Source organism: Electrophorus electricus, chromosome 16 (genome assembly GCF_013358815.1).
Source record: "Electrophorus electricus isolate fEleEle1 chromosome 16, fEleEle1.pri, whole genome shotgun sequence".
In the NCBI taxonomy this organism is placed as follows: domain Eukaryota; kingdom Metazoa; phylum Chordata; class Actinopteri; order Gymnotiformes; family Gymnotidae; genus Electrophorus; species Electrophorus electricus.
This window is the reverse complement of record NC_049550.1, coordinates 3,452,660-3,465,513: the sequence shown is the minus strand read 5'-3', so window position 1 is coordinate 3,465,513 and position 12,854 is coordinate 3,452,660. Positions and strand designations below refer to the sequence as shown.

The 12,854-nt window shown below is 39.7% G+C and overlaps 1 protein-coding gene across 1 annotated transcript in view; it reads right to left on the bottom strand.

Moving 5' to 3' along the window:
• Positions 1 to 12,854, bottom strand: part of hecw2b (HECT, C2 and WW domain containing E3 ubiquitin protein ligase 2b) — a 49,145-nt gene that overhangs the window by 27,043 nt on the left and 9,248 nt on the right. The window contains exon 2 of the mRNA XM_027030209.2: positions 2,786 to 3,787. Within this exon, the coding sequence (XP_026886010.2) occupies positions 2,786 to 3,116 (331 nt within the window). The 5' untranslated portion in view covers positions 3,117 to 3,787. The remainder of the gene's footprint in view (positions 1 to 2,785; positions 3,788 to 12,854) is intronic.

Genomic DNA, 12,854 nt, shown 5'->3' with positions numbered 1-12,854 from the left:
TACTTACACTAAAGTGATTCAATATGCACTGTCCAAATGTATTCAGTTAGGCAACATCCTCTCACATAAGAAACTAAAAACATCTGATATTCTGAGCTGACAACATGTAGTGAACAAAGACAAAGTCCTGAGCTGAACATTGTCACAGTGTGACATACTTTTGCCATTTTCTCTCCATGAAACACTCACCAGGTTATGGCCCATAAAACATTTCGGCATCTGTTTTGATCCCATCAATGAATGATAAAAGGCAGTCCTGAAAGTATTTACATTAGAAAAATATTTTATTTTTGGTTTAGCTAATGACTTACTGTACATTCAACAGAACAAGTGTTGAAGACAGTCGCTAGTAAAATCTGCATCAGTTTTAGACTTGTTTGTCAAAAGGGGATGCTGAATAGAATGTACTTCTGTAAGTTGCTCTGGACAAGGGTGTGGCTGGCTGCACACTTCCAGAGTCTTCAGAACACATTAAAAATAGTTGAGCAATGATCTATCAGACCACCTCTATTGGTCTGCATGCGAACACAGTAAAGGACTTGTACGGCTCTGCTGTAGAACAAAATTTTTCCCCCATAAATCAGATAGACAGCATAGCCAAAGCATGTTGCCTACATGAGATAGAATTTGGTGCCCAAATTGGAAGAAGGCTTAAAATCAAACTAATCAGAAAATACAATCACTTAGAATACCAGTCCCATATTGAGCTAGCTAGTTATTCTCAGTGTGATAAGGAAGGAGTTGATGCTGGCTGATGAAACTTTTCCCAGTGAGATTCACAGGAGATTCTGTCAGATTCACCCTAAATCCACCAGAACCAGAATGGAACCCTAGCTTTGGCCAATTCCTCGGGGCTGATCAGAGCCCTGGAGTGAATGTGAAAGCATCTCTAATGGATTCAGTGGGGGGGGGGGGGGGGGGGTGGGATCGATGCAGGCTGGGAGAGACCATGCTGGACTTTCCCTGACTAGATCAATGACACTATGGAGCTTGTTGTAGTAGCATGGGAGATCAGCTTTCACTGTCCATCATATCCAGATGTCCCAGGAGCTCATTTTTGTTGCAGTATACAGCAGTACACTATTGCTTCTGCTTCATACAAGCAAAGGGGTCAGGCACAGTGAAAGGGTAGGGTAGTAGACTAGGGTTGGACCAAAAAAGAGAACCATTGGACATGGCTAAACACACATCTACAAACTCTTTACCATAATAAAAATAAAATAAAATAAATAAATAAATTGAAAAAAAACATCTGTGGTTAAAGCAATTGTATTATAAAAACAAAGCTAACCAAAGAACACAATTGATCATTTACTACATATACAATTAAAATTAAATTATTTGCCATAAAACAGATTTTGCAAAATGCAATAAGAAACATGACAATTCTTCTCAATAAAACACATACAAGCATTCAACTCCCCTGCATGAACAGTAAACAAGTAAAAAACAAACAAAAGTTAGATTTTTTTCAAAACACAATCAGCTAAACTGCACTGGTTATTCCCACTGTAATATGTAGCTTTCCTAAATGGGAATCATGGGCTCTATGAATCTTGCAGGAGCAAGTAAATTCAGAGAGCAAGAAGTGAGAAGAAAGGGGAGTGAGCCATTGTGTGAGGGAGGGGAAGGGAAGAGACAGGGAGGAAAGGTGGTGAAAGAGATGGTGTCACTACTACCCAGGTGATTCAGCAAATCTCCCCACGTTCATTTACATTTACGGCATTTAGCAGACGCTTTTATTCAAAGCAACTTACAATTATGACTGAGTACAACTTGTGCAATTTTGGATTAAGGGCCTTGCTCAGGGGCCCAACAGTAGCAACTTGGAAATGGTGGGGCTTGAACCAGCAACCACCTTAACCACTGTGCTACCACCGCCCATAATACTTTTTTTTTTTCTCTTTCTCTCTCTCTCTCTCTCTCTCTCACACACACACACAAACACAAACAGACACACCGATGCATGCAGATATACACACTTTCAGTTTAATGGAGTTTTTTTCTTAGCAGCATCTATTGTGGTGCCTAGTTTAAAGGGATTGAAGAACACCTTCCATGTGTATTCATGTATTCCATTTTGCCCCTATAATTCAGATCAGTTGTCTCTTGAAAACAGACTGAGACTCTCCTGAAACTAATGTAAGATTCAATATTGACCTACACAATAGTAGGGCAGTAATGCAATACAATGAGCACAGTGAGTAATTCAGAGATGTGCTGCAACATAGCTAATTCATCTGTTTCCAATGAGAGCAACGTAAAACAAGTTGTTTTCATATCAAGGCAACCTTTCTGTTAACAGATTTAAAAGTAGTCATGAACTAAACAATAGTCAGTTGTGGTCCAAATTCTAACACTAATTCTAAGTCCTGAAATCTGAAAATCTGCTTTTGTTATCTGGCTTCTGTGAAGCATGACAGCTATGCATTAATTTATTAATTCAAATATACAGTAGTTATATTAGGATAGTATGTCTAGCTCTAATGACTCCAATCATATAACTTCCCATTATAGCTTTGGCTTTGTCCTTCTTCAACCATGCTCCATAAAAATAGTCAAATTCATCCAGTATCTGTATACCATAAAAATAAATAAATAAATAAATTAAAAAAAAAAATAATTATATATATATATATATATATATATATATATATATATATATATATATATATATATATATATATATATATATATATATATAAAAAACCCACAACAGCCCTAATATTGGTTGTATATCATCAGTGACTAAGCATACATTGTTAAGGTTAGGGCCCTTACTCACCGATTTGGTAAAGCCCAATCCAGTCGGTAGCATCCACTTCCTCCTTGATGTCCCATGAAATGACAAGGTTCTGGCCCCGCCCCAACGTGAATTGGTATGTGGAAGCAGTAAGAGAGGAGCGGCTATCTGATGTGACGAGGTCTGTGTCACTGTTGGCCCGTGGGAGGCCCATCGTCTCTGAAGGTGCTCTGGAGGTGCTAGTAACACTGCTGGTGCCCTGTGCTGACAAGGTGCGTAGATTTTCAGGTCCCAGGGTGTAACGCATGTGTGGGCTCCGCCTCCGCACCACCAGGAGGTGCTCTCGAGCTGTGGTGGCAGTGCCGGTAGCCATGGAGACGTGAGCGGATGGGTGGAGTGTGTGGAGAGAGGAGGGGCCAGGGTGGTGAGGTGGTGTGGGGTGGGGACGGGAGCGGGGAGGGAGGACGGCAGTGGCCAGGGAAGGACGAATGGTGGAGGCTGTGTGGACAGAAGGCAGAGAAATGAGGGCCAAACGGGCCTGAGAAGGGGAGAATGGGCTAAGTGGGTCCTGACCCAAGGGGGGCCAACAAGCCCGCTCACAGCCCTTGACCGGCGCTAGTCCCTCTGTTAACACCTTCTCCAGGTGGTGTTTATAATATAAAACAAGGTACAAGCTCCAGCTTTGACCTCACAGTATTTGGATGGAAACATTCAGTTCCAAGGGAGCCAGAAGGACTTGGCCTACCGATCCCCCTCTCAGGGTGGCGTAATGCCGATGCCAGTCAAAGCGTGTCAAGTTCAGCCATTTTTAGGGGCTTCAACAACCTAAAGCACAGAATTCACCTCTTCGCATTTACTGCACAATAAAAAACACCACTCTGCTGTCACCCTGGCACAGAAGGTTCTCTAGTGGTTCTAGAAAGGCATTGAGGGATTAATAACTGGACAAGGTGGCAAAGATCCCAATTTCTGGTTGTCCCTGCAGTCGAAGTAACCTGGTCTGTGGGATAGGTGCCGGAGGAGATAACGTGGCAAGAGTGAAACCTACAAAACAGACAGAGAGAGTATGAGTAGTAAGTTCTGCACATCTAAAATTGGAAACAGTGACCAGATGGACTGAGATGGCACAGCAAAGACACAAGCATGTGTAAATAAAGCAGAGGTTGCATGATGCAATGACAGTGATGACAATAATGATCATAATGAAAGGTACAAACTTTGTTAGAAATGTACATTCTAGTAATCCCAGGTGCCAGACCAAACATGGGGGGGTGTCAGCATGAGAGAGCCAGAGAAGCAAAATAATGGTTGTGCTTGAGGAGGGGTTCAAGCTGCTTAAATACTGCATTTGTTATTCATCCATCCTTCCATCCCTCCATCAATCCATCCATGCTTCACCAAACATTTACCCCAGAATGTTGTACAGAATCTCCTAATCTGTGGGGCCTAAACCCTACAGCTACATCTCTGTAGACCAGTTATATCTATTTATGACTGCCCATCCCCCACCCCCACTCTCAAACTTGCTTTCTAAAAGTGTCGATAAGTGCGTGTCTCCTCGGAGGATCCTAAATTGGCTCCCTCTGTGAGGGCTGTCAGCACAGGCTTTTGGGGTAGGCCTGTGAAACATGCCACAATGCAACCAAGGAACATCTGTTACATCTCAGCCCCCAACACACCCTGGCCACAGACTACACACATGACTTGGTACTTACTTAGGAGTCATACGTTCTATTCATATGACTAACATTTAGCACCATTTATAGTTTTTTTTTTATTTTATTTTTTTTATAGAACACAATGACACCCCACAAGGTCTTTCAAACTATTTAAAAGACAAAGATTGTACTGGAGACTGGCCACAAGTAACACATGTATACCTGCTCATCCATGTAGTTAGTCATCCAGATATGTTGCATCAGCACAATGCATAAAATGATGCAGACATGGATCAAGAGCTTCAGTTAATGTTCACACAAAAACATCCGAAAGGGACAAATTGCAATCTGAGTAACTTTGACCATGGCATAGTTGTTCGTTGCAGACAGGTTTGGTTTAACTATTTCAGATACTAATCTCCTGTCTTTCACACACAACAGTCACTAGAGTTTTCAGAAAACCAAACATTCAGTGATTGCAGATCCAGAAATACTTAGTTGATGAGAGGAGAGATGAGGAGAACACTTGTATTCCTGACAGCTTGTATTATTGTAAGTCTGATTTTTTTACAACTGTTGTGAGCAAGAAAGCATCTCAGAGTATACAGTTCATGTCCAATCCTGTCAGCCAAGAACAAGAATCTGAGGCTACCGTGGACTCAGGCTCACTGAAACGGCTTTCTTGGCACAATTTGGATCCTCTAATTCCAATCAAGCATCATTTAAATGCCCAAGCTGATCTGAATATTGTTGCTGACTGTCAGATCAAATCAAATTAGTTTTGTTGGGGCAGTGGTAGATCAGTGTTTAAGGTATGTGGCTTGAAGGTTGCCAGTTCAAGCCCTACCACCAAATTGCCAATGTTAGGCCCTTGAGCAAGATCCTTAAGCCTCAAGTTGTATTTTGTCATAATTCTAAGTCCCTTTGTATAAACGTGTCAGCTAAATACCATTAATTCATGGGAGTTAGGTGGGTGAAAAGCATAAGTATGAACACCTTACATTGACAGAAATTAACAAATACACTTTTGTGCAAAATAATAGCAGTGTGTTTAAAACAACTGAGAAAAAGCTCAGTCCTCATAATAGCATTTATTTCCATATACTCAAAGGCACTGGGAGCACTGCACATTCAATTCCAAAATGAAAACATGAACAAAATATCAGTTTTTAAACTGAAAATGAAGAAAAAAATAATAATGGGCTGTTCAAAAAAAAAAAAAAATAGCAGTGTCTTCATTTTCATTTACAAACTCAAATATTTACACTATAAACTTAAAGTTGTTTACAGATTTAGCTTTTCTGTTGATCACTGAACTAACAGTTAATTGTATAACCTTTATTTCTGTTAACTGCTTTACATCTGTGTGGCATGGAGTCAACTAACATCAGACACCTGCAAACAGATATCCCAGCCCAAGGTGACTAGACTACATTCCACAGTTCTTCTGCATTCTTGGGTTTTGCATCAAAAACAGCATTTTTGATGTCACTCCACACATTCTCAATCGAACTGAGGTCTGGGGATTGGGCTGGTCACTTCATAACATCAATCTTGTTGGTCTGGAACCAGGATGTTGCCCTGCTATTAATTTGAACATGCCCCTTTCATTAGATGAGTCAGTTACACCAATTAGCAGTGAGCATGTCATGACTGTTGATTCTGTTGGTTGCCCATTATTTACACCTAGTCATGAATTTTTTCCCCATGTTGTATCATCTTTTCTGCCAAAATCAGTAATTAAATACATTAGTGATGTTAGACTGCTATTGTTTTGCACATAACTATGTCTGTGAATATACTATTTACAATTTCTGCAGGAAGGAAAATTAATGCAGATTGCTAAAGGACAAAAGGTTAGACATTTACACACACAAGTCTTGCACACATCATGCATTTACCAAACAAACTGTGCACCATTGCAAACAACCCTGGGTACACTTTGTAAATGAGACAGCACAGAGCAAGAAGAATGGTAGTATCAGTAGCATCATTAGATGTTATATATTATTGTCGAAGCTATTTAACTTGTCCAAGATATATAACTTGACATCCCTATGAAGTGCAGAGTAATGGGGAGTCGTATTAGTGGTCATTATGGAGGGGGTGGGATTGCCCATTCGAAAGTGGATATTTGAGAATACAGATAATGATGGTACAACTGGCTGTTCAGCAGCCTGATGGCCTGTGGAAAGAAACTGTCCCTGAGCTAGCGGACTCTGCTTTGTATGCTGCTGAACTGTCTGCCAGTTGGCAGCAGTGAGAAACACACAATGGCTCTGGTCTCTTATGATTCCTCTTAGATTTCCTCAGACAGCATTTGGTGTTCAGCTCCAGGAGTGATGGGAGTTGATTCCCAGTGATGTGTTGGGCTGTCCTCACCACCCTTTGGAGAGCTTTCCAGTCCAATGCAGTGCAGTCCCCCCGTACAAAGTGGCGATGCAGCCTGGAAGGATGCTCTCCACAGTGCATGTGTAAAAAGTTATGAGAATGCAGCGGTTCATGCCAAACTACGTTCTGAGGATAATCTTATGCCTTCTTTCCCCCCTTTACTTGTGTGAGGTCACCTCCCTCTCCTGCCGCCTACAGTCCACCATCAGCTCACTGATGATCTTCACATTAAGTGAAAAGTTATTTTCCTGTCAGGTGTGAGGGAACCAACTTCCTCTTTATGTCTATAAGATGATTCTCGTGTGAGGTCAGGCCTACTACCATTCTATCTGCAAATTTAATGATGTTGGAACTGTGTGTGTCTGTACAGTGATGGGTGTACAAAGAATACAGGAGAAGACTTTGCACACAGCCATCCCCAAATCACTAACACATAACAGTGGTCACTGCTACATAACAGCAGTACAAAACTTTAATATCTTTCATATCTTTCCTAAAAAAATAATAAATAAACACAGGTCTATTTCACTTATACTTCTTTCATGCGGCCATTTAGATAAACAGACACACACATTTGCCCCCATCTCATCTGAGATCACACTTGGGACTTGGGAGCACACTTGAAAGAAAACACTATGTATCCAGTTGGAGCAAAAACCTTATTCTTCTTAACATAATAGATATTATACATCTCCAACCGGAGAAACAATGTATGTGTTCACAGATCTGTGAGTAAAATGCTGAGAAATTAGTATAAATTACATGCATGGTTCTAAGAACTTATAAAAATGCTACATCTCCGAGCTCTCGCCTTTCAAGACAGTGCCAAGCTTATCACTTGTGAAACAGGCAGAGAGTCAATAGAATTAAAAACAGTGGTAAGTCATGTTTTGATGAATCATGTTTGCTAGGTTTCCTGACTGATGACATACCTGGAGTGGTAAGTACAGATCAAAGTGTACTTACCAAAGTGTACAAAGTAAAGTGCAATGTCAACAACCTGGTCCTAAAGTTGCCTGCACAAAGTACAGAATGCACCACATGGTTTGATGGTTGGAAGTCTTTTTTTAACCGAATCTTGTGTCATCTTTTGTTTACCACACAAGGCAACTTGCTTACATCAGTTCACAATCAGACATGTGGTTTTGTGTTTTGTGAAGGCCCAGCCCAAGATTGTGCTAAATATTTTAAAAGTACAAATCATCCACTCAGGTTTCAGTAGAGCTCATGTATCAGATAGTAATGTAGGTCCACTGTGAGAGTGAGAGAATGGGAATTTGGTTTGTGAGAGAAAAAAACCTGGGCCCCTGCAGACTAGAGTGCTGGCAAAACCCTGGTCAGTGCACAGGAAGAGGAGTTTTGACTTTTCAGCACACTGCTCAAGTCTTTGTTGAGCCACTTACAAAAATGAAGATTCAAGCCTTCTCAGTGCTCCCACAGCTAATACAGATCACCTTGAATGAAAGAAAAAAATAATTTGCCATAGGTTTAAGAGCATTGGTGCAAAAACTGCTCTAGGATTTTTACTGAAAACACCTATTCAGCATTTTTACACACAGATTACAGACAAGTGACATCCTTCATCAGAATGACTCACACCTTTAAAAAAGACATATGCATACTGTTATTTATGAAGTTCCCAGTCTTCTCAGTGGTTAAGGTATTCAATTTGCAATCAGAAGATTGCCAGCTCAATCCCAACACTGCCAAGCTACTACTGTTTAGCCCCTGAGCAAGACCCTTAGCCCTCAATAGCTCAAAGTTGTACAGAGTCATGATTGTAAGTTGCTTTGGCTAGAAGTATCATCCAAATGCCATAAAATTGTGGCTACTGAGATAGTTTTTGGGATTTGTCACCACTGTGGTGTACATACACAAACAGGCCAACATTGACCTCTTTTAGTGGTCTAGGTTGTAAAATGTCAGGCGAAGCATTTCTTGTTGAAGATACATTAACTTATTTTGTTATATTTAAACATTTCCGCTTAGTTCCGCTTAGTTTCAGAGTGCTGGATCTGGGATGAAACCCTCCACGTATTGTGAGGATGTCAGTGGCTTCTATCTGCTGCTTAAAATTTATTATAATGGTGACACTATTTTGAATGGTATTTTTTGATGACGTAAACATGGACTCAGTAAAAATATCAACATAGCAATCATATTGAAGTAATGAGGTATCTGAATACATTCAGCAGATTATCCAGGAGACTTTTAATTGACTGTGTAGATAATATTTGTCTATATTCTGATTAATTGTTTTTCACTTTATTTGGAGCATCCAAATTAATATCTGTAGATGTTACCCTGAGAGGTCAACGAACATGTAACAGATATAATATATACCATCTCAACATGCTCAACAATCTGTTATAGACATGATGTTGACAGCTCTCTGTAACTGGACTGTAACTGGATCAATTAATCCTTGACTAGGGACAAGATTAGGTTCAGGGTGAGGGTTAAGATTAGGTTTTGGTAGGGGCAACTGGTATAAATGGACTAGTGGGGCTAAGCCCTCCCTGTCTTTCAACTAACAAAACAAGGATAATCCATCATATTTTATACCACATCATCATATTTCTTGTTAAGAAATACTTGAAGCAGATTAAATTGGACCTTTGTGGACAATATCATCACCTAACAATTGTCTATGATGGGCTGATTTGATTTAGCCCCAAGTTGTCGATTCACACAGCCTATCTGACAAGTGTGTTTCAGTGTATGACACACGGAGTAACGCTCACTGAACAGATTACCAGATGAATTTCAGTCATTTTCTTTGTAACAAGGAACAATCTCGTAAGACTTTCCATATTGCCCACATTACCAGCAAGCTTGGCACACCTTCACATGACATATTGCAAGTACTGGAGGCCAGAAAGAGTTTGTTCAGTTTTCTAGGTAGCTAGCCATGTCCTGTATTCTGCATTGTGAGGGGAAATTGCCTTTGTATGCTTTCCCAAAAGTAGAACCACAACAAAATTAGTGGTTGAAATTAATTTTTATCATTGTTCCCTCCACTGTTCCAAATATTTTACTACATATGGGACTTCAGAGAGGACTTCAAAAAAACGTACACAGTTCGATGCTGGATTTTCACATCTCTTATTCCTGCAAGACAGGGCAGTTCCAACTTTGTGACCCAATGGCAGATTCAGGTTCACACCCTGCAAGAATGCATTATTATTTGTGGATTTGTCATTCTTAAAGCAAATAAAGGAAGCTACTACGAATGTTAAATTGTGTTGTTGGCTGTAGTCAAACAGTAAAACCAGTGCTCAGCTGTAGGCTTCTCAGCTAATGAGGCTTGCTTGACAACTAATTTCAGTGTATTATAAAGGTTTTGCTAATCAATTGTAGACCCACTGTTACCTAAAATTCCTTGAAAATACTGACATTTGTTTTCAAATCACTAGATTTTTTTTTTTTATCATCAAGTGTGGAGGTGGATTTATGATTACAAGGTGTAATGTTATGGTCACAATTCACTTAGATAACCTGCTGGCCCAGTTTCTAATGCAATGCCCCTAATATTTTTATACATGCATAATGCCGAGTTCAGTCCACCAGCAGAGATCTGAATGTCTGTTTGCACCACCGCAAACAGTGGAAACCACTGAACACTGTAATGATTGAAGATTGAAGACACAGAAGCTCTAACAAAGTGTTTCACATAGATAGTGAAAACAGATGTACAGTATGAGAAACATTGTGTTTTTGGAACACTGAAGCATGTGAATCTATTCTAGAAGACTCCAAGAATAAAATTATGAACACTAAAAATGAGAATAATAGGTCCCTTTTAATTCTACTTCATGTAACATAACATTATTTAAATTAAGTAGATGTATCAACAGTAGCCTACATCTTGAAGATATTTACTTCAGTGTATTCAGATGCTTCACTGATATGTTGATATCTTTGTCACAACCCCACTGTCAGCATCTTTACGACAGATGATGCTGCACAGCCCTGTTCTCTTCGTCAGTGTTATTTTCCATAGCAGTGCTGTGACACTTCTGATTGGTTTTGTGTGTAACCACACCCCTGTGTTTATCATTTGTGTGGATTAATTATGGCTCTCACCTGTTCCTATTCACCTCCTCTGCAACTCTATGTTTAAACTTAGAAAGGACTCCTGACACACAGGACTGAATCACTTGTGTTCATACCTTGTAATCCTAATTGCATCTCTCACTTGTGTAAAATTGAGTGTAAAACTTGACTGCAATGGCATCCAAACTCTCCTGTTTCATTCATGACAATTTTACAGACAGACTTTTGAAAGTGAATCATCTATAATACTCAAAGTTTCAACTAAAATCATGAATATAATAACTTATGAAAACAGTATATACCCAAAAATGCAGTAAGGTGTTACAAATGATCAACCTGAAAATGTAATAAATGGCTCTACTTGCATAAAAATGCACAATAATTTTATGGATCTCATCTTCTACAGAATCAATTATTTAACATTTCTCAACACCACACACATTGCAATTGATGCCTGTTTCTCTTTTTAAGTCTCATTTAAGTCCATAAAGGGCAAGACATGAGATGAGACAGAGACAGAGGGCTCTTCCATGTGTAGGTTGCTTGTGGCCCTGCAGCTGCCATGTTGCCAGGAACTGTGAGCTCACCTAAGCCACATTACTTCACCATCATCTCGCCTAAGCCACATTACTTCACCATCATCTCGCCTAAGCCACATTGCTTCACCATCATCTCACCTAAGCCACATTACTTCACCATCATCTCACCTAAGCCCCAGTAGCTCACTATCAGATCACCTAAGCCACATTACTTCACCATCATCTCACCTAAGCCACATTACTTCACCATCATCTCACCTAAGCCCCAGTAGCTCACTATCAGATCACCTAAGCCCCAATAGCTCACTGTCAGCTCACCTAAGACCCATTAGCTCACGTAAGCCCCATTAGCTAATCATCTTACATCCTTCAGTGTATCCTCCCCAGCTCTACCGCTGTACAGACTGTAACGCCAGCCTGATGGGAAGAGTGCTACGTGTTAACGAAATGCTAACTTACCTCAAATTTGGGAACTAGGAAAAAAAAAAAAAAGCTTCAGCAAATGAAAAGGCAGCAATGGCAAATAAAAATAATAACTTGGGTATTATTGCAAAACACAGTAGACTGTGTATAGATTACCACATGTCTGGTAAGAGGTCAAAAAAGTAGGAAAATTATCCCTTTTCTAGCCGTTCTTGTATGTATGAGCTAAATGTCTTTATAAAACAGTGTGCCGTTACTACATGTTTGTGATTACAAAACATCACAGGAAATAATATAATATGATCCTTAGAACTTAATCAAACTCTTGGCACAAAGGCCACCAGTATGGTGGCCTAACTTATTTTCAGTTTGCATCAGGCAAATATTCAAGAAAACTTGGTATTAGTGTCAAAACCTTTTATACCAACAAAATTGTGATTTATTAAAAAAAACAAAACAAAAAAAAAAACACAAAAAAAACCCAACATCCAAGTTATCGAGTAGTGTACATTGAGCAACACTGACCACATTCGAACTGCAGACTATGTATAGTCACAAATACAACGGGTGGCAGGCAGCTCTTAAAAACAAGCACCACGCTCCAGCTGCAGCTCAAGCTCTGTATCTGTCCATGTACTATTTATACACTTTGAGGGGTCATGCTATTTATAACAGATCGTGAGTGCACACTACCCCAAGCGCTGACCCATATCTGAGGCCAGTCTAGTGCTTGGCGGCAAACGCTAGGCCAGCAAACTAGCATGGTGTTTCTAACATTACGGCATGATATGCCTTCTCGGAGATAATTTTCAACAATTAAATCAGTATTACTTTGACAGACTATTTAAACCATACCATGAGAATATATTGTAAGCTAAAAAAAACTAGTTACTCGATATAAATATGCAGAAAAAACAGACACTTTATTGCTAGTGGCATATATTTTTAAATAATAAACACACTGGTGAAAACTTGAACACATTTGTCCTGCATCATGTTTGCCAAATTGTTTATGTTAATACCACAACACCCATGTAGAGTAAT